The 26,426-nt window shown below is 40.4% G+C and overlaps 1 protein-coding gene across 8 annotated transcripts in view; it reads left to right on the plus strand.

The window, feature by feature from the left end:
• The window catches only part of KMT5B (lysine methyltransferase 5B), a 53,761-nt gene that overhangs the window by 12,703 nt on the left and 14,632 nt on the right, over nt 1-26,426 (plus strand). For 5 of the 8 annotated variants that reach the window (XM_012536121.3, XM_012536122.3, XM_049712979.1 and 2 more), the window contains 8 exons: nt 5,773-6,008; nt 12,713-12,860; nt 16,449-16,517; nt 20,849-21,014; nt 21,381-21,490; nt 23,378-23,544; nt 23,820-23,839; nt 23,921-24,057. In XM_012536121.3, the coding sequence (XP_012391575.1) occupies nt 5,849-6,008; nt 12,713-12,860; nt 16,449-16,517; nt 20,849-21,014; nt 21,381-21,490; nt 23,378-23,544; nt 23,820-23,839; nt 23,921-24,057 (977 nt within the window). In that variant the 5' untranslated portion in view covers nt 5,773-5,848. Of the gene's footprint in view, nt 1-3,459; nt 3,609-5,772; nt 6,009-12,712; nt 12,861-16,448; nt 16,518-16,722; nt 17,197-20,848; nt 21,015-21,380; nt 21,491-23,377; nt 23,545-23,819; nt 23,840-23,920; nt 24,058-26,426 lie in introns of those variants that run through there. The other 3 variants (XM_033402422.2, XM_049712980.1, XM_033402428.2) reach the window with 3 other exon arrangements.

The raw sequence follows: 26,426 nt of genomic DNA on the forward strand, positions 1-26,426 counted from the left end.
TAAAATGTGATTAAACTTTCCTCTTTAAATACAACTCTTATTTTAGCAGTTTTCTAGCACGTTTTGTATTGTCATAAATTGTGTGCATTTGATACTAGAATCTGAAGTATGTGCATCCTTCCCCACCTGTTGGTCCAGTGAAACCTTTCCTGTTGATTTCCTGTTGATTTCAGGTAGTCCCTGGGGGTGGGTGCAAGGTGTGCCCATGCCAGAGCATAGTCACAGCTGCATTTCCTTAGAGCCTGGTTGTGTCATTTTTGTGAACACTCATAGAAATAGAGGGGGCAAAGCCTTGCACAGAACCCCCAGGGATTCCGTCCATCAGCATACTCAGGTGATTTATTACTTCAGGCCAGAGAACTAATTAATCTGTTCGCTTAAAAACTTTTTTTTTTTTTAAACAAAGATCCTTGTAAACTCTCTCAAGGCATGCTGGTCTCAAATTAACCTATTCCCACCATCTCCCATCCTGTGAATACTACATTCATCTTTTCTGGCACCTGAAATTTGGACTCTTTTTCTCTTGTTTGAAACAAATAACAAGAACTTAGGACTCTCTTTATTCATTATTCCTTAGAGTCCTTTCTGCCATCTCATTCTTTCCCCATGAGCCCATGTTTGGAGACTTTATGTCCATTTCAGAAGTTCTCTGTCGTTTCTGAGAGAGGCTCACAGTGGCCCATCTGTCATGACTTTCAACTCTCAGAGATTTGCCTTATGAGCAACTGCAGCCTGTGCCCAGCTGGGTCACTCCTTCCTGAAGCGCTGGGCCCTGGTTTGCTTTTGCTTCTCTTCCTGCCTCACTAGTTGCTCCTTTTAGTATCCTTAGCTGCTGTTTCCTCATCTTGATCGCTAAATATTTGGGTGTCCCTCAGTCCTTGGACTTCTTTTATCTCTACTTACTTCCTAGGTGATTTCCTCTTGCCCCATGGCTTGAAATCCCATTAGTCTCCTGACTCCAAGTTTATACATCCAGCCTGGGCCTGTCCTCCAGATCCAGCTGCCTAAACATCTCTGCTTGGTCTCTAATAGGCATCTCAAACATGACCAAACTAAACTCCTGCACCCCAACCCCTGCCAAAACCCGACCTCCCTGTGGTCTTTGTCACCTCCATAACTGCTAATTCCATTCTTCCACTTGCAAGCACATCTGAGCCCTCTCTCTTTCCCACAGTGTCGGCAAAATCTTCGGAAAAGATCCTGAGACGAACCACTTCTCACCGCTTTTGCTGCTGCGAGCCACCAGCATCTATTTCCCCTCTCATTGATTGCTGTGGTCTCTTTAACTGCTTTCTCTCTCGTCCCCCCAAATTGTTAGTTGCTTTATTAGACCTGCTTTTTCAAAGGCATTCAAACTCTTCGCCACATGACAAGCATCCAGCATGGGCCTTTAACACTTAACTCCTGTCACTTCTCTGCTCTCTCCCTGGGAGTTAGTGCCCAAGTCGCAGAAGGGGCTTGGAGGCCCTCTGGCCTTCCTCCTGCCCCTCTTACCCCATGCTGTGCTCCAGCCACACTGGGCTCTGTGCTGGTCCTCGGACACACCAGCTGCTTTGCTCCCTTGGCTTTGTACTCGCTCTTTGCCTGGTGTGCGCTCCCCAGTGCTGCCCCGCTTTTCCCAGGCCCGCCCTGGCTCCGCCTGAAACACTCCCGCCACTTAGAAACGGCTTCATTTTCTCCAGGGTGCTGGCATTTATTTGTTCGTTCGTTGCTTCCTAGAGCTTTCTTCGTTAGAATATAGGCACAGGTGAGAAACCTTATTTGCTGCATCCTCAGTGCTTGGAATAGTGGCTGGAATGTAGTAGATGTCTAATAATTTTCATGATTTTTTTTTTTTTTTTTGCGGTACGCGGGCCTCTCACTGCTGCAGCCTCTCCCGTTGCGGAGCACAGGCTCCGGACACGCGGGCTCAGCGGCCATGGCTCACGGGCCCAGCCGCTCCGCGGCACGTGGGATCCTCCCAGACCGGGGCACGAACCTGTGTCCCCTGCATCGGCAGGCGGACTCTCAACCACGGCGCCACCAGGGAAGCCCTCATGATATTTTTATATTGGGAAATCAGATCAGAGAAAGATTTGTAGCTGTTAGGCCATTTAAGGAGGCGCCAGTACTCCTTTCTTGAGAATTGTTTTTCTGCCGATTTTGGAATAAATTTGAGGTAATTTTAACTTCTAGATATAGTCAGTGGCCAGTTAGCTCGGATACGTCCACCAAGCCACGACCATGGTAGTGTTTCCATGTGAGCCAGCTGGGTTCCAAGCCAGAGAGACTGCACCCTTGCTCTGTTGGGAGGGGGGAGCTCTGGGGGAGCCACCCAATGTCTTCAGCTCCTGTTTGTCCTACTAAAATATCCACTTGTGTTAGCTTTTGAAATTCCGTCTCCACCTTTAATGTGTAAGTGTTCTTCCAGCTCATAGTCTTACGGGAATGATCACGCCAACAGCAGATCCTGCACTCATGAGGGCAGAACAAACAGTGACCTGATGATGAGTAGAGTATATGTTCGTTTTGAGCTAAAAGTTTATAAATAGCTCCCAGTTTCTGATAGCTTTACGAGAACTGCTTTTACAAAATATTCATTGTGAGCTTAAGCCTTTTGCCTTAATGATAGCTGTTGTTATCTGGACGAGTGGAGAGTATTGGTGCCTCTGCTAGGATACATCCAGACATAACATACAGTGTGTTCATACTAGTGAAATTCAGCCGTGTCTTGTGATTGACAGTGCTTGTTATGCTATGGTACCTTAAGTTCAAACAAAATAATATCAGTTGACTGCAATATAAATGAGACCCAGGGTGAGGAATTTGCTCCATTTTGGATCATTAACCCACATTTAATTGAAATGATGTGTAAGAGTGGATCTCAGTCTGTGGTCCACACTGTGTTCTAGTACACAGTAGCTGGAGTATACCACTAAAATGATTTATTGGTGAACTTGTCCAAATTCTTGGTAAAACTTAGGTTGATAGGTATAATGTCCTCAAATTAAAAATTTTTATTCCATACTTCTTAAAATTTTGGTATTTGCTCTTCGCCCTAACAGACAAACAAATGAATGAATAAGTAACTTAGAACAATAGTTCTGACACTGGAAAACTAGTGTCAGAATCACCTGGAGGGCTTATTAAAACACAGATTGCTGGGCCTCTTCCCAGGTTTTCCACTTTTTATCTCTGAGTAGGAAGCTTGGTTGCGACTTAAGCATTCTCTGGAGAGGTGACTTGCTCTTTCTTTTGTCTCTTAATTCTGTCTAAAGCCACATTGCTCTTTTCTGTTCCGTATAGTTACATTTTATGTGTTAATCATTGAGGAGTATTAGGGCTCCACAGAGTCTTAAAAACACATTCTTCCATCATTATCTGTAAGTTGCATGTTATATGTGGGCGTTCTTGAGATGAATTTCCTAAAGGACCCAAAGCGCTTTACCACCTTCTTGTTCTTTTTCTCTGGAGGTGCAGAGTCGGGGGTGAACCAGAAAGCATGATGGCAGGTAGTAGGGAGGTTGATGGCGGTGATGGCTGATTCCTGCCATGTCTTGCCTGTGCCAGAGCTGCTCCAGCCGCCTGTGACAGCACAAGCATCTTGAGGAAGAAGAGAATTTGAAGAGGTCAGGTTATAATTTATAGTTTAAAAAAAGTACAAAAGTGGCAGCTCCTTTGAGGTGGTTTAGACCACAACCTAATTTATTTATTCTTTCATAAGTTGAGTGCCTTTGATCTACTTTGTGCTGTACTAGAGAAAAGAAAAATAAGTTCCTGACCTCAGGAGCTCTCAGTCCATTAAGGAGGCAGACAGGCCTTCACTATATGGTGACATAAGGGCTTTTTTTTTGGCTGTGTTGGATCTTCGTTGCTATACGTGGGCTTTCTCTAGTTGCAGCGAGTGGGGGCTACTCTTCGTTGCGGTGCACAGGCTTATCATTGTGGTGGTTTCTCTTGTTGCGGAGCACGGGCTCTTGGCACACGAGCTTCAGTAGTTGTGGCACGCAGGCTCTAGAGCACAGGCTCAGTAGTTGTGGCACACGGGCTTAGTTGCTCCACGGCATGTGGGATCTTCCCGGACCAGGGCTCGAACCCGTGTCCCCTACATTGGCAGGTGGATTCTTAGCCACTGTGCCACCAGGGAAGTCCCTCACCCAGTTTTATAGTAGGGGTGTCCACCTGGATTTGGCAGTGAGGGTCAAGGAAGACTTCCTGGAACATGAAGGAATTAGCCAATCAAAACGACAGGTTGTCTAAGTATAAATGTAAGAGATTTGATCATCAATAGGGGGTCTTCTGTTTAATTTGATAAAGTATTAGTTGAAAAATATTTAGCTTAGAACTGATGTATCAATGTTTTACTTGCCCTTTCCTATTATTTAAGTAGCAGCATTTTTCTGGGTTTAGTGAAACCTACAAGAAGAATCAAAAGATAGGCACAAGCAAAGCTGAATACTAATTGAATTTTAATAGTGAAGGAGCCAAGAGGAAATTACATGTTCGAGAACAATTGTAAAAGTATCCTTAATACGGATCAGCTGTTGTTCACGTTTTTGCCTAAGCATGTTGCTCTCACCCACATTTTACCTCACTGTGAATTCACACAGAATTCCTGTGACATGAAAGAGACTGGAGGTCAAGTAAAAATTAATATTTTGTATTTGTGTTGGGTATCATTAAAGGCATCTCCAGGTATACATTTCTGGGAGTACTTCAGAATAGTTTATCACGTGTGCTTTTCTGTGTGTTTGGAAAAAGTGAGGGAAAATGAGCTCTGTCTGGTGTGGTGAGATGAGAGGCCCTTGGGCAGCAACGCCTGGTTCTCCTCTGGCTACGGCTGCAGGCTGATTGTGTGGCATTGGGCGTGCTGCCTCAGCTCCATCTGCAAATTGAAAGAGTTATGCTAGAATCTTAGAGTTCCTTTAGCTCTCAAGTTCTGTTTTTACACTTTCTTATCCTAGAGCCTTTTTAGTCTGACTTACACTAAAGCATAATTCCGTAATGAGGTGACGTCATGGACATCCTTTCTCATTCCATTACCGACAAATGTAATCTATTATACCTTCACTTCCGAAGGTCCTTATAAATTACAAACATTTCTCACTATCCAAGACATTTTGTGCCTAAATTCAGCTAATTAAAATTCAGATAGTGAGGGATACCACTATATTAGCAAATACAATAATCTCAATTTTTGTTGCCATCGTAAAGGAATGCTAAGGCAGGTATTTCATGACGGGCAATACTTTGATATTCGAATGTTGGTCCCTTAAATATCCTGAATCTTGACTTCAAACTAACAGCAACAAAAGGATGTTACAAAGCTGTTGTGGACAAAGCTTAACTGAGATGCCTTTTCTTCAGCTCCTCAGAAGAGAAGAGAGAACTTCCTTGTTTCCTCACAGAGTTAATAGAATGTTACCAAAACACGTAATTTGAGCAGGTTATTGAGCTATATACCTAGGTATCAGGGTAATAAGAAGCAAAGATGATTCTTACTGGCAACTGAAAGAGATAAATATTTATTGAGCACTTACTGGTTACCCGTCGCTCTTCAAAGCACAAGCAATGAGCAAGGCAGAACGAGTCCCTCCTCATTCTGGGGGCACCATAGACCTCAGCGTGACGCGGGATGGAGGGGGAGCCAAGGTAGTCTGTGAAGAGCGGAAACACTAATTGCTAAGTTACTTTGAATACTCTGAAAATGTCTCAGGGGTCTGTGTAGCATATGGTCTTTTATTTATTTACCTCCCCATTTTGTTTTGTTTTTTCATGTTTTGTTTCTGTTAGGAGAGAACATTGAAATTATTCTCTAAGCTATTTGAAGAGAGTGACTAAATGCACCTGGGTCAGGCTGTCTGTGGGTATGAAGTGGTTGGGAGAATCCAAGAACATGGTGTTGAATGGCAGGAGAAATGGAGGCAAGTTGTCTAATGACCATCAGCAGAATCAATCAAAATTACAGCACACGGGAAAGGACACCGTGAAGGCTGGCAAGAACGCAGCCGAGAGGAGGTCAAGCAGATGTATGTACATACTTCAACTGTCACTCTTTTGATTGTGATATGGGGCAGTAATTCTTTCCACTTTGTAATGTGTATTCTGTTCTCTGTTGTCTTCAAAACAATTTTTTTATGTTCTCACAGTTAACAGTATAGTTTTTTTACTCTTTCAAAGTTATATCAACTTTTATTCTCATCAAACATTGTATACAACTCAAGTTTAATTCTTAATATAATGTTTTTATATGCATAACTTTATATTTTGTAGAATTTATAACTGAATGGTTATTTGTTCTATTAAAAATATTAAAGTACTGCTATTAAATTTCTTTTAAGTTCAAACTGTGTTTTTTTATATTTGATGTAAGTTTAAGTATGTATTTTTTTAAAAACTTACAGAGTAATATGAATGATAAAGTCAACCCTAATTTACATGATAAGTGGAAGTTAGGGCAGCTTTTCAAATTGTCACCAGTTCTTCTATTTATATAGGGTGAACAGTTTATCCTAACAGAGAAGAAGTATTGATAATGAGTTGCTTTTTTACCTCTATATCTCTTGGTGATAATGAGGCTACTTACTGAGAGTTCAAGAAAGTGTAGATTTGATACATGTTTCATAGTTCTTTTAAGAGTAGTAAAATGCCCCAGGATAAGTGTAAAGCTAAGTAGGCAGCTATATAAATATTGTCCAAAATTACATGGCCATGTTAAGGACAACTTTTTCTCCCTTCCTTCCTTCCTTCCTTCCTTCCTTCCTTCCTTCCTTCCTTTCTTCCTTTCTTTGTCTGCACCATGCGGCTTGCAGGATCTTAGTTCCCCGACCAGGGATTGAACCCGCTCCCTTGGCAGTGAGAGTGCGGAGTCCTAACCACTGGACCGCCAGGGAAGTCCCAGACAACTTTTTATGTTTCTTCTTTTCCTAAGGTTAATTTAGCCACAACTAAATAGCCTTAGTTTGTGTTGGAATTGGCCTACTTCCGGTAGATTTGGATTGATTAGCCTGGCATTTGCTACAGTTTCAGATAGAGTGCACCAGTTCTGATCTCATTTCCTTCTTACCTTTTATGGGTCTATGCTATTCACTGGGCCCAGGCTGCCCTTAACTTTTCCATATCAGATCAGGTCACTGCTTCTGTTAAAAAAAACCAAAAAACAAACAAACCAAATAAACTAGACGATATCCCTGCTTGGGATAGGGGTAAGGAGAGAGCCCAAGACTGATGGGTTTGCCTCTACCTGGACACCTCCTCACCCCCTTAGCATGTGGTGGGAACCTGAAGGAACTGAGAAATGTAGTGATTATGGCAGTGGTATTGGCTCTGGTCAGTAAATTAGGCATCTCTTAAATCTTTTTTTTTTTTTTTCCCCAAATTGCTGTTGGCCTCCTTTTTGGGCATCAGTGCAAAAAGGTCTTAATTAGTTTTGTTGTTGGAAGTACATAAGAATTTAGAAAATGACCATTACATGAGCTACACTTCGCCAAGTGTAGACAGATTTGGAGGGATGGGTTGGAAAAACCCAAGAGAGTGTGAAGATGAACAGCATCACATTGAATATTATTGGGCACAAATGGTGCAGAAATAGAGCCAATGATGAAGAGAAACAAAGCATTGCGTCACCTTAGATAAACTGCAATGACTTCACCTAACATCAGAGCTGCAGAATACATGAAGCAAAAATTCACAGAATTGAAGGGAGAAATAGATAATTCAACAATAATTTGGAGACTTCAGTTCCCCACTTCCAATAATGGATAGAACAGCTAAGCAGAAAATCAAGAAGGAAAGAAGACTCAAATAGTCCTATACCAACTCTTCCTAACAGACATCTATAGAACATTCCACCCAACAGCAGCAGAATACACATTCTTTTCAAGAGCCATGAAACATTATTCAGAATGGACCATAGACTAGGCCATACTTTAAGCCCCTCAATCAATGTAAAAGGATTGAAATCATACAATATATGTTCTGACCACAATGGAGTAAAATTAGAAATGAATAACAGAAATTTGGGAAACACAAATATGTGGAAATTAACTCACTCCTTGAATAACCAGTGGGTTAAAGACAAAATCAAAAGGGAAATGAGAAAATACGTTGAGATGATTGAAAATGAAGACACAACATACCAAAAACTTATGGGATGCAGCTAAAGCAATGCCTAGAGGGAAATTATAGTTGTGAACACTTGTATTAAAAAAGAAGAAAGATCTCAATCAATAACCTTTCACCTTAAAACACCAGAAAAAGAGAGAGAGAGAGCAAACTAAACCCAAAGTAAGCAGAAGGAAGGAAATAACAGAGTAGAAATTAACAAAATAGAGAATAGAAAGAGAATAGAGAAAATCAGCAAAGCTTAAAAGTTGGTTCTTTGAAAAGATCAACAAGAATTGGCAAACCCTTAAGCAAGACTGATTAGGAGAGAAAGACTCAAGAATCAACATGGAAAGAGGAGACATTACTAGACTGCCTTAGAAAAATAAAAAGGATTGTGACAGAATACTATGAACAACTGTATACCAAGAAGTTAAGTAACTTAGATTAAGTGAACAAATTTCTAGAAAGTAATAAATTACTGAAACCGATTTAATAAATCTTATTTATACAAAATCTGAATAAACCTATAGCAAGTAAAAAAGATTGAATTAGTAATTTTAAAAACAAAGCAAAAAAAACACTACCTACAAAGAAAAGGCCAATATTATCCTGCTACCAAAACCAAAGACAGCATAAGAGAAGAAGACCTATAGACCAATATCTCTAATAAATATAGATGCAAAAATCCTCAATAAAATACTAGCCAACCAAATCCAGCAACAGATGAAAAGAATTCTATAGCATGCCCAAGTGGGATTTATCCCAGGAATGCAAGTTTGGTTTAATATCTGAGAATCAATTGATGTAATACCATATGAATACAATCAAGGACAAAAACCATACTGTCATCCCCATAGATGCAGAAAAAGCACTTGACAAAATCCAACACCCTTTCAGGATAAAAACAGCAAACTAGGAACAGAAGGGAATTCATCAACCTGATAAAGCTTAATGTCATATTTAATGGTGAATGGTTTCCCCTAAGATCAGGAACAAGACAGAACTATATTTGTTCTCACCACTTCTATTCAGCATTGTACTAGAAGTTCTGATTACAACCATTAGGTGAGAAAATGAACTTAGAGGCATCCAAATTGGAAAAGAAGAAGTATAACAATATTTGCAGGTGACATGATTGTATATATAGAAAATCCTAAGGAATCCACTAAAGTATTAGAATAAATGAGTTCAGTAAGGTTGGAGGATACAAGTATACAAAAATCAATTGTATTTCTATGCACTTTCAGTAAACAATCCAAAAATGAAATTAACAATTTCGTTTACAGAGCATCAAAAAGAAAAAATATTTAGCAATAAATTTAACAAAGTATAAAACTTAAACTCTGAAAATGATAAAACATTGTTGAAAGAAATTAAAAGAAGATCTAAACAAATGGAAAGGGCTTCCCTGGTGGCACAGTGGTTAAGAATCTGTCTGCCAATGCAGGGGACATGGGTTCGAGCCTTGGTCTGGGAAGATCGCACATGCTGCGGAGCAACTGAGCCCTTGTAACACAACTACTGAGCCTGCGCTCCAGAGCCCGTGAGCCACAACTACTGAAGCCCACGCGCCTAGAGCCTGTGCTCCGCGACAAGAGAAGCCACCGCAATGAGAAGCCCACGCACTGCAACGAAGAGTAGCACCCGCTGCCGCAGCTAGAGAAAGCCCTCGTGCAGTAACGGAGACCCAACACAGCCAAAAATAAATAAAAAATACATAAATGGAAAGAAAAATAAATAAATGGAAAGACATCCCATGTTCATTGATTAGACGACTTAATATTGTTAAGATGGTAATACTCCGCAAGTGACCTGCCTATTGAATGTAGTCCCTATCAAAATCTCAACTGGCTTCTTTGCAGAAATTGACAGGCTGATCCTAAAATTCTTATGGAAATTCAGGGGATCCAGAATAGCTAAAACAGTCTTGAAAAAGAACAATGTGGAAGGTTCATACTTCCCGGTTCCAAAGCTTACTACAAAGCTGCAGTAATCAAGACAGTCTTATACTAGCATGTGGGTAGATATATATTCATGGAATAGAATTGAGAATCCAGAAAGAACCCTCATGTTTGTAGTCAACTGATTTTTGACAAAAGTGCCAATAAAATTGAGGAAAGAATAGTCTTTTCAACAGTTGGGGTTGGCAAAACTGTATATCCACATGCAAAAGAATGAAGTTGGATCCGACCTCACGCTGTATGTAAAAAACTCAAAATGGGGCTTCCCTGGTGGCGCAGTGGTTGAGAGTCCGCCTGCCGATGCAGGGGACACGGGTTCGTGCCCCGGTCCGGGAAGATCCCACATGCCACAGCGCGGCTGGGCCCATGAGTCACGGCCGCTGAGCCTGCGCGTCTGGAGCCTGTGCTCCGCAATGGGAGAGACCACAACAGTGAGACGCCCGCGTACCACAAAAAAAAACCCCTCAAAATGGATCAAAGACCTAAATTAAAAGTTTAAATTATAAAACCCCCCAGAAGAAAACATACGCATAAATTTTCATAACTTTGGATTAGGCAGTGGTTTCTTGGATATGACACTAAAAGCACAGGGAACAAAAGAAAAAAAAAAAAGTACATGAAATTTACCAAAGTTGCAAACTTTAAGCGTTACCATCAAGAACGTGGAAAGACAGCTTACAGAACAGGAGAAAATATTTTCAAATCACATATCTGATAAAGGACTAGTATCCAGAATAAAGAACTCTTACAAGTCAATAATAAAAGACAAACTCCAGGGCTTCCCTGGTGGCACAGTGGTTGAGAGTCCGCCTGCCGATGCAGGGGACACGAGTTCATGCCCCGGTCCGGGAAGATCCCACATGCTGCGGAGCGGCTGGGCCTGTGAGCCATGGCCGCTGAGCCTACGCGTCTGGAGCCTGTGCTCCGCAACGGGAGAGGCCACGACAGTGAGAGGCCCGCATACTGCAAAAAAAAAAAAAAAAAAAAAAAAAGACAAACTCCCATTTTTAAATGCGCAAGGGATCTGAATAGACAGACATTTCTCCAGAGATAGACAAATGGCCAACACATGAAAAGATGCTCAGAATCATCAGTCATCAGAGAAAATCAAATCAAAACCACCACTTCACAATCACTAGAATGTCTGAAATCAAAAGGACAAGTAGTAACAAGTGTTGGTGATGATGTGGAGAATTTACATACACTATTTCTGGGAACATAAAATGGTGCAGCCAGATGTGGTCTATCCACACAATGGAATATTTTTTGGCCATAATAAGGAATGAAGTACTGCTGCATGGTACAACGTGGATGAACCTTGAAAACATGCTAATTGAAAGAAGCCAGTCACAAAAAAACACATATGATTCCATCTATATGAAATTTTCAGACTAGGCAAATCCCTAGAAACAGTAGATTAGTGGTTGCCAGGGTCTGTGGGGGAGGGAGAAATGGACAATAACTTCCAGTAGGTATGAGGTTTCTTTTGGGGGGATGAACATGTGCCAGAATTGATTGTGGTGATGGTTACACAATTCTGTGAATATACTTAAAACCATTGAATTGTACACTTTAAATGGGTGAACTGTATGGTATGTGAATTAAGTGTTAATAAAGCTGGTATAGAAAATATAACAACTTTGATAGTTTTATACATACCTACGTGCAAATAATTTGATTCAAAATCATATACTGACCCTTTGGCAGGGACTTAGACATGTAAGTGTTTATTTCTTTATTGGAACAGTGGGTGAAAAGGTTAGACGTCTCACTTTGTCACTCATTCTTCCACCTCTTAATTTTGAGAGGCTTAAAGTTATACTGCTGGTATCCTCTGTAATTGCATGTGCTGACTCCATGAAGACCCTCAGTGACGGATACATCAAACGTGAATCAGCACTGATGAAACTTCATCCATACAAATTTGGCCTTGCTTTCCTCTCTTTATGTTGTTTTTCTTCCACAGTTAAACCCAGTTACTTCAGTTATCTTTTTCAGTCACTTCCCTATTTTTATCCATTCCTTCAAAATCTGGTTCAAACAGGTGTTAGAAATAGGCCTGTCAGACTCTCTCTACTTCTCTCCCCTCTTCTCCTACCTGGCTGTGTAATCACAGGCAAGTTTCTTAACCTCTGGGCCTGAGTTGCCAGCAAAGTGGGGATGATAATCACATGTCTGCCCACAAGCAGGAAGTGGAAGGTAACGCCTGGAGGCTCTGTTTTGGTTCCTGAGATTTAGCCTTCTGGCGCTTACTGCAGACGGTATCTCGTGTTCCTCTTGTTTCCTTCTCATGCCAGCCCTGTCTGTAGTGGCCCTTTGTGCTGTCTTGCTACTGTGATGAACATCTGCCCATCTCCTGTGTCTCAGCTCTTCCTTGGAGACGCAAGTAAGGCATCTGAGCCAGAGTCTCACAACTATCCAGACCCCGTTCTTGGGAAAGCTGATAATATTATCTAACAAAATGCTCTCAATAACTACGTTAATTTACTGCATTTGGTTTTCTGTTTTTGCAAAGGGTACTCAATTCTTAACTAGTAAAACTGATAGAAATAAGCAATTTCAATTCTTAATTACTAATTGGAATGGGCAGTGAAGCTAAAGGTTTTTAAGGTAGATTTCAGCAGTACTCAGTGCAAGTTAATTTTTCTTCTTTTTTCTTCTCACAGGTAATGGTAATTCAGGATTCGAAGGACAGAGTCGATATGTACCATCTTCTGGAATGTCTGCCAAGGAACTCTGTGAAAATGATGACTTAGCAACCAGTTTGGTTCTTGATCCCTATTTAGGTTTTCAAACACACAAAATGAATACTAGGTAATTTTGTCTTTCTCCTGAGTGGAACAGATGATATCGTTGAACTTAAGAAAATAGATGGCTAATTTTACTCTCAGTCAAAATTTAAAATGACATTAAAGGAAAGGTTTTGCTGCAGGAGGATTTTCCATGTGTGAGTCAAGAAAAGCAACATAAGCTTCCATGAGTTGTCAGTTTTAATTCCGTGTTCTTGCTTTATCTTGGGATACTTCTATTAAAATACAGAGTTGGAGGGGCATCTCCATATTCTGTTTTAAATGTTGATGAGAATTACCTGAAAGAAATATATGCATCCTGTAAAACCTTGAAAATGTGTATGATTTTTTTCTACCTAAATTAGGTTGCATCAGTTTTTTTCATGATTTTATTACAAACTTTTATTCTTTCAAATACTTTCCACTGTATATAGGGAATTTTACCATTATGGTTTTTTTTTAACATCTTTATTGGAGTATAATTGCTTTACAATGGTGTGTTAGTTTCTGCTTTATAACAAAATGAATCAGCTATACATATACATATGTTCCCATATCTCTTCCCTCTTGCATCTCCCTCCCTCCCACCCTCCCTATCCCATTTTTGCCATTATGTTTTATCTTTGAGACTCAGCTAGTCATTATAAGTTAGAGTGAATATTTTTAAAGACGTGGTTATATTCAGTATACAGGTAAGAAAATAGATGTGTAACCACTTTATTGAGTATCAAATGCCATCTATATAAAATACTACCTAGCTCTTGAAATCTGTGACCCTTTAAATTTCTTTATTCTAATTCTCTTAAACATCATCTCGCTCCCAAAAAGGCCTTTAGGTAATTTCATAATTGACTGCCGCCAAGCACTAAATCAGAACCTTACAACTTTGTGTTGCCTCTTAACTTCCATGGCAAAGGCTTTCGAGTGATAGAAAAGCCTAACATCAGGGATTTAGAATGTGGAACAAGTTCTGGACCACTGTTCACTCTTACCGTAGCTGCAGTGCCAGTGACTGCCCTAGAGGCGCTTGATCACCAGGGGGGTGGTCACCAGTAATTAATTGGGGGCAGGTGATTAGAGGAAAATCGTGTGTCCGTTTTTTCCTATTTTAATTCTGTCCCTTGCTAGAATTAAAACAAGATAATTCATTTATCAATTATAGTCTAAATCCCAAAAGAAGTAATTCAGGTTAAAACGTGCCTTTGGTATTTTCATGTAATTTCCTGTCATCATATATCTTTACTTACTAAAACGAAGTGAAAGTTGGAATGGACTTGAGAGATTATTTAAATAGTTCCCTGCCATCAGAGGGACACATACTTAAATTTTCTACATAGGCAAATGGATGGCTGTTCTCTGGAAAATCAGCAGAATTGGATGCCGTAGTGTCCAACTAAAAATCTAGTTTGCATTACTTTAAGCCCACATCCCCTATTTCCCAGTGAACCCAAGAGACCAGGGCTCATTCTCCTACTATTAGGGTCCTAATAGTATTTAACTCACCTGTTAGCCTTTTTTTCTCCGAGGTAAGAAATGTGATTCGCTGTTTCACACAACAGTCTAGTGGCATTCAGAATATTACACAAAGGCCCATAATTACGGCCTGGAGTCATCATTGAAACAGATTCTGTTCATTATGCCTTGTATACTGAAACATGGAAGCAAATAAACCATTTTTAAAAGTTTTCCATCAAAATTACAACAAAAGTTGTAGTGGCTTGGGAAAGAACTCCATGTATTCAGAAGCCCCCACGCTTTGACTATTCCAGAGGATGCAGAGTTACCTGTTACTGGGTTCTGTGACAGTAAATAACTCATGTTTTCTAAAAAGTCCTCCTTGACAACTGCTTCTTTTAATTAGTTTACACATGAGTCACTTGGGGAATCTTGTTAAGATGCAGGTTCTGATTCAATAACTGTGAGGTGGGGCCTGAGAGTCTCCATTTCTAACATGCTCCCAATTACAGTTGGGAAGCAAGGTCTTAAACCGTCTAGCCTACTGAGCTTTGTCCCGATGTGATAAATGGATAGAAAGTTCCTTATCAGTCGTTTTCTAGGGCTCACTTTAAAACATGTAATCCTAAAATGTCAAGTTTAGGTTTACCACACAGATATTGTTAAACAGGTACCTCTAAATTCATATTTTCCAGTGCAACATTTAATCCTACTCAGACACTTCCTAAAATAGCCGTTCATGGTGTAGATAATGCTACTGCTCCCTGGTTAGACTACGTTGGCTTTGTAACAGTGTCGGCCCTTAGGCCAGTGCGGTTGAGCAGTTGATGTTGCTGTGTCAAAGCAAGGTGTGCTCTCCGCCTTTCAGCATAGGCATTCATTCCAGAGGTATTTTAACAGACTGAGCTGACATTTGGGGAATATACAGAATTTTTATTAATGAAGCTTGTTAATCTTAATGAAAGGTATATACATTTTCATTTAATCTTAGTGGATTTATTTGAAAATTATCACTTATAGTTCTTTATCTTCTGAGCAAGAATTTACCAGAATGTCACTTACCCCATATTCAAAGATATTTTATAGACAATAAGGAAAATCTATAGTGCTTTATTTGAATAACCATAAATATTTCTTAAATTATTAGCTTTTTGTGGACTTCTCTTTCTTTGGGGTGCAAAAGAAGTGACTGGAGGACGTGATTGGAGCTTTGGGTTTTAATTCTCCAAACTGTCCGTCTGTTACTTACATAAGTGGTCTCTTTGTTCTCATGTTTATACATCTGTGATTTGAACTTAGTTTCTCTTTTTTTATGCCCTCCTCCTCTCTACTTATTTCAGTTGTACCTTCAGGAATACTGTTCAGAAACAGTAGATATTTAATTATTTGGCTATATTATGAATTGCCTATATTTTTACTCTTAACGTATCCCTGTATTTACTAAGAAGGCAGTCAGAGTTGTGGCATGAATGCCTAGAAAAAGCATAAACAAAATATTAATTTCAATTTAGTTGACTTTTGTCAGTTATGAAACTTAAGTTCTTCCTTTTAACCAGAGAATAGAGTTGTTAGTAATACCTCTAATTTTTTTAAAAAGCTAGTGGAGAGATGAATGTAGCGAAGCAGGAATGGATGCTTTCAGTAATGCGCCCTCGTTCAGGCTGCGTGACCAGCGATTTCATGGTATCCTGAGGAGTTGGGGGACGTCACATTGTAAAGAAATGGGAAGAGTCCTCTCAGGGCACACAGACTTTAGCCTGTGTAGTCCTTACTCATCCTTCCACTACTGTAACCATCTAATTTTTATTTTCCTTATTTATATATTTGATTATTCGTATCCACTGTTGAATATGAATTTATAAATCACTTTAAATGCCTCTTGAATATCAAATGCTTGACTAGAAAGCATAAAGAAACTTTTCGACCTTCTAACTTAATATAATCAAGGGTAAAATGATGTTATGTGGGAAGGAAAGCGTTTTAGCTTCCTGGACTTTGTTATCATGCTAGGCCGACCCGTGGCTTCATAAAGTTCTTGAATATCACAGTGTTTTAGGGATTTCTGCTACAACCAATATTGTAAGTCTGTTTAGAAATTACAAGTACAAATTATACAAATAGTTTTTTATTGTTGTTGTTTGTTTTTGCATTTATATAGCGCCTTTCCTTCGAGGAGCTCAAGGCATTTTTCAAAATCTGACAGTTTTTCTCACAACAACCCTGTGAGGTAGGTAGAGAGCATTACAAACAGTAATAAGATACAAACTAACCTGTTTCAGCCTTTATAAATGTTCTTTTATGTTAAGTAATTGGAGGTGTCAGCATAAACACGATTTTTAGAACATTTTGCAAACCTTTTAAAATAGTTTGGTCTTAGTAATAGCTGTATTTAAAAAACCACTTGTACTCCATAACAGGGTAATTTTAAGAGAAATCATCCAAAAATCAGGAGTCACTCCATGGGATTAGCTGAGCACTGATTGCAGGACTCAGCCAGGTATGTTTCTGGTTGCTGTTTATTTTCAGGTCAAGAAGGAATGAAGAGCTGTGGTCCTAGCATGACTCCTCCACTCGGCATCTACGAACTCAGTTCGCAGTTAATCTTTCTTCAAGGGGGAAATGTGTTCACGATGTTGACTCATGGTTTTATTTTATATCTTAAATATTTGAGCATTTTTCTCTCTCTTCCTCCCTCCTTCCCTTGCTCCCTTTTTTCTGTCCCCCCTCCTCTTTCCCCTCCCTCCAGTAGCTCTTGGTTGTACATGCTAATGGAAGGGCACGGTAGTGCAGCTAATACAAATCTGCAACTTTTCTTCATTGCCACAGTGGTCTCTTGGGTTTGGAAACAGAAAAACCAAATAGCAAGAAAACCTGGGAAGTCAGTCTCTGGAAAGAGTGGGGAACAGGTGTGTGGGAGTGTGAATTCATATGTTTTTTTCTGCCCCTTTTAGTAGTAAACAATTGTAAATGACATATTTTTAAATTTCTTATACCAGCCATTGATCAGAGAGGTGTGGAAAGAGAAAAATAAATGTTTGGTTTATTTAAAGTTGCAAATGTTAAATATTAAGAGGGAAGAGGGGCACGTTGATGTGGAAATGCCGAATACCCGTTTCTCTTGCCTCCCCTGCCATCCCAGCCCACCCCAGCCCACCCACCCCCAAATAGTCGATTTGTTTCCACCCCTTTCATGGTGCTGTCAGGGTACAAGTCAGCGCTGTCTCTGGCCGAGCTCAGTGCTGGCACGCAGCGGTGAATACAAGTCAGACCCTGTTCTCATGACAGAACGACACAAGAGGGCTCTCGTGGTTCAGATAAGAGCGGGGCCGAGAAAGGCCTGGGTAACAGTCCCAGTCCTTCCAGCAGTTAGCCCTCATTGGGCCTTATTTTCCTCATTTATGGAACAAGAGATAATTTTTAGATAATCTAAATTTTCTCCTAGCCTTAGAAGTCATGGCGTAAGGATAGCTTTGTGCAATTCGTACGGGAGATTTAGAGTGATTGTGGTTAAGGAGAGGACAGAGCGTGTTTTTCTATTCAGTAATAGAAAATTAATTTTTTCTAAGGTCCTCAGTGCCTTTTGCTCTGGCCCTAATAGTTGTAACAATCTTATGTTATTAAATAATTTTTATTTCCCCGCAGTTTTTGTTACAATGGGATTTGACTGGAACTGTCAGCCAGGTGATTTTGATGTTCTTCTATAGGGTTATCGAAAACAACTGTCTCTTCCCCTTCCCATCTGCACCCAGAACCATTTTCTTCCTCCTTTGCCTCACTATCATTTCACGCCTATAGCAGCCAACTGTGACAGTAAGTTTTGACAGTAAATTACATTTTAAGTAAAGTAGAGGTTCTTGCTTAGCGGGCAACAAGGGACAGTTTTGGGGGTTTGTGTTTGAGGCAGTAGAAGGCAGGAAAGCAGAAATAAAAGTCACAGGATATGTGGAAGGCAGAATATTATTAACTCAGGAGTTGATTATTTTGTGTTGGTTTTAGCATATAAATTGTTTGGCATCATGAACAAAGAGTAAACAAAAGGATAGCTGAAAGGTATTTGTAGACAGGGAGGAAGTTTCAGGGAGCGGAGAGCACATGTAAAACCTGTCAGGAATAGCCAGTGTCCATTCCCGGTCTGTAACTTACTTTCTGCCATGTTCTTAAGATCTTCAGGTGAACTTAGTCCTGACTCTTGCTCTCTAATGTGTCGAGCCATGCATTTACTTTACAATTGGCACCGTTGGTCAGTCCCACGTTGAACATGTAAAGATTGCTTGGCTCCTGTCGTTTGCAGCCCCGTCCATCACTTAACATCATGGATTATTCATCGTATTTGCTCAAAGTGAACTACTGCTTTTCTGTTTACTGCGTAAAACTCCGGTTATCTGTTTCCCATCACTTTGTATTGCCTGGAGTGGTGTGCCTTAGCTAACAGCTGCTTGGTGGTCTTATCTGTCCTTCATTTGCAAATAACCCTGTGGTGTAGGGTTGCAGCCAGAAGGATTTAGACTGGGTTTCTTAGAGAAACCCAATCTTGACGAAATCACTTAATGATGGCTGCAAGTAAGTAGTTTAATATTATAACTGTATGGAAGTTTGGATACTTTCACAGTTCTGCAAATCTTTATGTTAGTGGTTCTCTGATACCATAGTCTGACAGCCTAATTAAAGACATTTGGAATTGTCTAAAGGACTTCCACTTGTCTGTCTGTGAGGGCTGGTGTGCTAACTGATTGAAACGGGAAATAAAACAGGGCATTGTCCATTTCTTCATATGTCTCTAGAACTCCTTCAGATTGTTCTACTTAGTAGTTTTAAGAGCTTACTGAAACTGGAATCTGCAGCTAGTAAGTTCCTAGAGGTGTCAGCATGCTCACACATCTGAAGGCCTCTAGAGATCCTGCCTAGTAAATTGTGTTACTGTCCTGTTCCTCATGTCTCCCCTCTTCCTCGTTTTAGAACTCTCCTTTACTGTTACTCGCCAGCTGACTCCCTCAGCTCCTGTCATCTCTGAATCAAGCCTTAAGATGCTCTGCTTAGAATTTCTCTCACTTTGTTTTCCTTCTTTTGATTTTCCTTCCTGCCTATAGTAATATTCTGCTTTTTCTTTAGAAATCTAAATTCACCACTTTCCTCATTGCCCATATCAAAGTCAACTCCAAACCACCCCCTTCCCAAACAAACCTCACACCTTAGTTATAATTTCCATACTTCAAAGTGCTGCAGCAGTGTTGTTTGTACCACATGAACATGCACTTGCATATTGATGCCTTGCTTATCTGTTTGATGCATGCATATGGCTTTCGGTCCCAGCAAAATTTTACCTTCGAGAACAGTAGCCATGTCTTCTAGCTTACATTTTCCACCATAGCACATGTGTACACAGCACCTAATAAATAAGCCTTGGTGAAATATTGTGGCTTAAAATCTTGCTGAAATGTGATGAATACATTTGTGATAGCTTATTTGGAAAACAAAATACTGCTTGAATGCTTCCTTCGCTGGAGTCTATGCTAGCTGTTATCTCAGTTTAGAATTCTCAGGTGTCTGCGATGTGCAGTTTTAGATGCTAGAGCAAGATTCATAGTTCAAATAGTTTTTCTCCTGAGACACTAATATTTTTTTCTTAATGTGTTTTATTTGAAGAACAGTCTGTAATTCCTTGTTTTGTTGGATGTTAATTTTAAAAAAACCTAACCTTATTTTGGAAAGTAGACCAAATGAAATCGACATGAGAAGAAATTTTGGAATTAAGATCCAAGTACCTTTAATCATATTACATGTTTTATTGAGAACATAGCTTTAAAATGAGTACAACTTAAGTTTTACTTGGGCCATGATTGTATCATGTGTTAATATGTGCATAGCCATGTGATATTCTGTAGTCATTATAGCTGATTTTACGTGGAAGCCTTCTAAAATTCTACCCCAGCAGTTTTTCCTTCCATCACCACCACAACAGTGTCACCGCTAGAGTTGTACTTTTGCACACTTTTTGTTCTCTGAACGCAGTTATCAAAGATTAATTTGACATGGATGTTGGAACATCAAGGTGTGTTTCAAGACCTGTTGGGATGCTTAGTTTGGGGTTTTTCTAACTATGTACATAGAGGATGTTTCTGTTTATGGCATGATTTTGTTTGCTTCATCCTTCTTCTGAAGCTTATTGCCTTGCACTCTTCTGGCTTGATTCTGCATGTTTTAAAAAATTCTTGTCATTCTAACTCAATTAGATGAGCTCTATTCTAGATCTATTGTTTTGTACCTCCCAAAGTAGATGACTAGTTACAAAAGCCTGAATCAGACAGCTTTCATTTGAATCACCTGGTCACCTCTCAGTTAATGAGCTAACTGAAATAAAAATATTAAAGTATAGTTTGAAGAAAGAGAAATTATATCTCCTGGTGATCAATATTACTTTAGTAATAATCATCCAGATTACTTATTATGACTCTTCTGCTAGGTCTGGCTGTTTTTAGGTTACTTTTTTCTCAAGATCTCTTAAGCAGTGGCCCAAGGATGATGGAAGATAACTGAAGTTATTGTTCTGATTTCTTTCAGATTTCGGCCTATTAAAGGAAGACAAGAAGAACTAAAGGAAGTAATTGAACGTTTCAAGAAAGATGAGCACTTGGAGAAAGCCTTCAAATGTCTGACCTCAGGAGAGTGGGCGCGGCACTATTTTCTCAACAAGAGCAAAATGCAGGAGAGATTGTTCAAGGAGCACGTGAGCTCATTAACCAAATTAGTACTGTTTATCTGTTTGCATGAGCCTAAATTGTAGGGAACACTGAAATTTTAAATCAGATTTTCATAGAACTAATCAATATGAAGACCTAATAACACATCAGATAACTTGTGTGACTTTCCATAGAGAAAACTCTGTCATCCAGAAGGGAAACTTACTGTGAGCTTTTAGAGTAACATAGCCAAGTCACCAGGTACACAAGTATGGGACATTTTAAAATAACAAAATTTGTTACTTAATCTTAAATTTTTTCATTGTTGGTGGTGGTTTGCTTTTATAATTCTGAGGAAGTCTAGCAAGATAAATAATGTAAAGTAGGTATCACTTTTTTTTTTTCTGTTTTAGGTATTTATTTACTTGCGAATGTTTGCAACCGACAGTGGATTTGAAATATTGCCTTGTAATAGATATTCATCGGAACAAAATGGAGCCAAAATTGTTGCAACAAAAGAGTGGTAACTATTATACTAGTATAAACCCGTAAAGTAATTTTGTTTACAGTTCTCTCTTAAATTACTGTTCATGTGCTAAGAAAGTTGTAGGAAGGAATAAGGCCAGAGCTTACCCTAAAGGAGCCAATGCAGTGCCAGTGCCTCAGCCCAGTGACTGGGGTCGGGACAGTGAAATTAGAAGTCTGAGTTGGGGACTTCCCTGGAGGTCCAGTGGTTAAGACTTCGCCTTCCAATGCAGGGGTGCGTGTTCGATCCCTGGTTTGGGGGCTAAGATCCCACCTGCCTCAGGGCCAAAAAACCAAACATAAAACAGAAGCAGTATTGCAACAAATTCCATAAAGACTTAAAAAAATTTTTTTTATTAAAAAAAACAAGAAGAAGAAGTCTGAGTTGAACCAGATCTCCCTCTAAGCCAGAATGCTTTGTGTTTTCCTTTCATTGAGTCTGGATGCCTGCTCAAGGACTACTGAGAGGTTAGGGACGCTGGGGTTGAATAACCTGGCGTCCGGAGTCAGTTTTTTACTGGCCTATAAGAAAGGTTACGTAGGAATTTCGTGCGTAGAAGCTTCCTAGCACAATGCCTGCTTCAAAATATATATATGTGTGCCAGCTTAAATAAAAGTAGTAAAGTTGAGCCCAGCTAGGAGGGATAAAAGCCATACGTGAAAGAGAGAATATGTAATTATATCTTTCCTCTAATGCCTATTCCCTGCCTTATCTCCCAGAAGAAATATGTAACCCCTCTCTTACACCACCCCCAGTATTTTTTTTTTTTTTTTTTTTGCGGTACGCGGGCCTCTCACTGTTGTGGCCTCTCCCGTTATGGAGCACAGGCTCCGGATGTATAGGCTCAGCGGCCATGGCTCACGGGCCCAGCCGCTCCGCGGCATGTGGGATCTTCCCGGACTGGGGCACGAACCCGTGTCCCCTGCATCGGCAGGCGGACTCTCAACCACTGCACCACCAGGGAAGCCCACCCCCAGTATTTTTTATAGCAAAAATTTTCGGGTCAGGTACCTGAAATTGGAATGGGAAAGAGCCTTCCTCCTGGGCTTCTTGCATGGGTGTGTGTATGTGAGTGAGTGTATCTGTTTGCTGTGGGACGGAATCCAGCCTGCTCATCGGCTCCCATGGCTCCGTGTTGCACATGGCTGTGGAGGTTTGAGGTCTTGGGTTCTAGAGCTGCACCATCCAGTACCATGGCCACCAGCCATGGGTGGCTGTTGAAACCTTGAAATGTGGCTAGTCTGAATTGAGAAGTGCTACAAATTGTGATATACATGTGAGATTTTATATTAAATTGTAAATATTTTTCATTAATATTTCATACTGATTACCTGCTGAAATAGTATTTGGGTTATATTGGGTTAAAATATGTTACTGAAAGTACGTTCACCTGTTTTTCCTTCCTTAATGTGGCTGCTAGAACACTGATGAGTGCCTGTTGGCTTGCATGACATTTGCTGTTGCTGCTCTGCAGGGCAGCGTCCCAGTTCTGGGCTCTCCCGACCCTCCTGCTGCTTGTCTCTGTCTCCTTCTCCAGTGTCAGCAAGTTGAATGCAGTGCGGCGGGTCTTTGAGTCCTTTCTGCCTGCAAAGCACTATGCTGGGTCCGGTAGGGGATTCGGAGGTGTAGGTAGCACGATTCCTAGTGGACTTTCTAGTCTCTGGTAGGGATAAGGCAGCTAGCTGCACAAGTAACTGTTCACAAGGCTGTGGGGCTTCCAGGGAAAAGGAGATGACATCCAGGTGGGGATCCAAGTGAATCAGCTAAAACATGCACAGCTAAGTCTTCTCGATTCCTGGTATTTGTTGGACAGGCTTATTTTATTGAAAGAAGCCTTACGATTTATAATTACTAGTAATTTTTAACATCACATATTTTAAATAGGAAACGAAATGACAAAATAGAATTACTGGTGGGTTGTATTGCCGAACTTTCAGAAATTGAGGAGAACATGCTACTTAGACATGGAGAAAACGACTTCAGTGTCATGTATTCCACAAGGAAAAACTGTGCTCAGCTCTGGCTTGGTCCTGCTGCGTTTATAAACCATGGTAAGCTCTGTTTCTAAGGTGTTAGCTCTAGTGTTGGGTAGCACTTCTAAAACTTAGAATGACCTTATCTTCCTTTAAAGGAGGGTTGGAAATAGAAATTTCTTCTTTTTGCATAAACCTATTAAAATAAATATTCCTGTAGTTTAACTTAAGACCTGAAACTTCTATCAAAAGTTGGTAAAATTATGTGGAAAGCTTATTTCAGATTTCTGTAATTGTTCGTGTTTCAGATCTTATCTACAGTTAATTGACTTTATCTTTTGGACATTTTTCAGATTGCAGACCTAACTGTAAGGTAAGCATAAAAAATATTTTATCTCAAGTATTTTGTGTTTGCTTCAGGTATGAGTTTCTTAATGAGTTGATTTTATTTCAGTTTGTGTCAACTGGTCGAGATACAGCATGTGTGAAGGCTCTAAGAGATATTGAACCTGGAGAAGAAATTTCTTGTTATTATGGAGATGGGTTTTTTGGAGAAAATAATGAGTTCTGCGAGTGTTACACTTGTGAAAGGTAAAGTATTAAGTAAGATATTCGGCTCTTGCATTCTTTTAACCACCTGATGATTATGAGCATGAACTCGTGTTATCTTCTCATCCTTTAAATGATAAGGGATAGTCTTTTATGTTCTACAGCATTGCACGCAGTACAGCATGCATAAGCAAAACCGAAGAGTACAGAACTATTTAGGGGCCCCAGCACCTGGCCCTTTAAAATGTTAAAATCATTACCAGCAGTTATCATTATGAGTTAATCAGAATGCAAATATGCTTAAAGAGAGAATGGGAAATACCTTACACACACATGCACACGCACACGCCCACGCCCACACACACACGGTGCCAGGGTGGGGTTGCTCCGAAAATGGCCAGTGAAGTTCACCACTGCTAATCATGTAAAAACCCCGAGGTTGTCTTGGGTACTGCCAAGCTGTGTCTTCTGGAATTGTTATGTTTGGATGCATGTGCTCTTAATAATTTCTAAGTTCCGTTACTTGGTGAAGAACTTCCTTTTGGGACCCATCAAGATTCTGGAGTCCTTGTGGAAATCCCCCAAATCTGACTTAGCGGGACTCCCTGTCCACACGGCTCGTCTCCTCGTGGCGATTCTGCGTGTCTGAGCTCAGAGGCAGCTGCACGAGCTTGTCCGGGCCGGTGCTGCAGGAGGGCCCCCATGCTGGCATCGACCACACAGGGAGCACACCTGGATTTGGTTTTTTGGTTATTGTTTTTATTTTTTTAATTGAAGTATAGTTGATTTACAAGATCATGTTAGTTTCAGGTGTACAGCGCAGCGATTCGAGTATACGTGTATATACGTAAATATTCTTCTTCAGATGAGCACACCTGGATTTGTTGAGCCCATTTTACGTGCTGTACTGGGTGCTTTGCTCACCCTGACTCATTCAGTCCTCACAGCTGTCCTGGGAGAGAGCTGGTGGTGTGGCCACACTGCAGGTGCAGAAGTCCAAGTCAGCCTGACCTCAGAGCCTTTTACACATGGAAGCAAAGATAGGCGGTGGTACTACTTCTCCGCCAGCCATCCGGCCTCGGGAGAAATGCTGATTCCCCAGAGCCCACGTTTCCCTTCTTTCAGGGAAGCCAGCGGTTTCCCCTGTGTCGTGAGAGAGCAGAGGCATGGGGTCGTGGTACAACCCCAGCTGTTTCTCTCCCAGCTCTGGGATCTTTGCCACGAAGGGAGGGCAGAAAACCTATTCCTGATGCTGCTGAATTTTTGCCCCTTTTGCAGGGAGGGAGTGGGAATGCAGGGGGATAAAATTTATCTTTTTCTAAATTAAAAAAATGGTTCAAACATTGGTTAAATCTTAGACCAGTCCACAAAAAGACCCTTTAATCCATGAAGTAGTTTAATTACAGTTGAATAATGCTTTAAAACCATTTTAGAGATAACATAGTATAACAGTGATGTGCATGAGATCTGGCGTCAGACTCCCTGAGTTGGAATCCTGTGACTCTGCATTTCATTAGCTGTGTGATCTTGGGCAACTTAGCTGCTTTTGTGCCTTAAGTACCCCATCTATAAAATGGGGATAACATTAGAAACTATCTCATAGGGTTGCTGTGAGGACTTAATTTATCTCACGAAAAGTATGTAAAACAGCGCACAGTTAATATTCAGATGTTAGCTGTAAACTTATTTTGTGGTTTCTGGTTATTCTCCCATTAGAATGCAAGTTCCAGGAAGGCAGAGATTTTTATCTTTTTCATTTACTGCTGTACTCCCAGCGTCCAGAACAGTACCTGACATATAGTAGGTGCTTGATAAATATTTGGTGAATGAATGAATGGAGTAAGTAATACGCTAAATATGCTTTTGGAGGCGGTCCTGAAAAATGTAACCACATACACAGGATTCCAGACCACCCCTGAAACAGCTCTTTGCCTAGTTTAGAACCCCATGTGTCATCATGTCCCTCGGGCAGATTAGTTCTCTTCCAGGAGACTGTTTCTCACTGGTCAGAAGGGCTGTCCTGCCTGCTCCACGGGGTTAGTGTGAGGAATAAACAGAAACATGTGCAAATCCTTTTTAAATGGAAAGGCCTCATACGGAGCAGTAGGCTCAGCTATTGTCAGGCTATTTGGGAAGTTTGATTTAAAGGTTGGCTGGGAATATTCTTGAAATTCTCAGGAACACCAGATTGTTTCTGCCTTTCCAGAAATTAGGCGAGAGGATGAGACCAAAGGAACTCATTCAATTATTCATCATATGGTAACTGAATAGTTAGTTACTTTATGTTAGGCCTCATGCAGGCAGGGTAAACAAGACTAGCACAGTGCCAGCTGTGAGGGCAGTGCCATGAAAGGGACACACGCACAGTGTGCTAGTTGCTGAAGGGTGAAAAGAAGGAAGGAGAGGGGACA

Source organism: Orcinus orca, chromosome 8 (genome assembly GCF_937001465.1).
Source record: "Orcinus orca chromosome 8, mOrcOrc1.1, whole genome shotgun sequence".
In the NCBI taxonomy this organism is placed as follows: Eukaryota; Metazoa; Chordata; class Mammalia; order Artiodactyla; family Delphinidae; genus Orcinus; species Orcinus orca.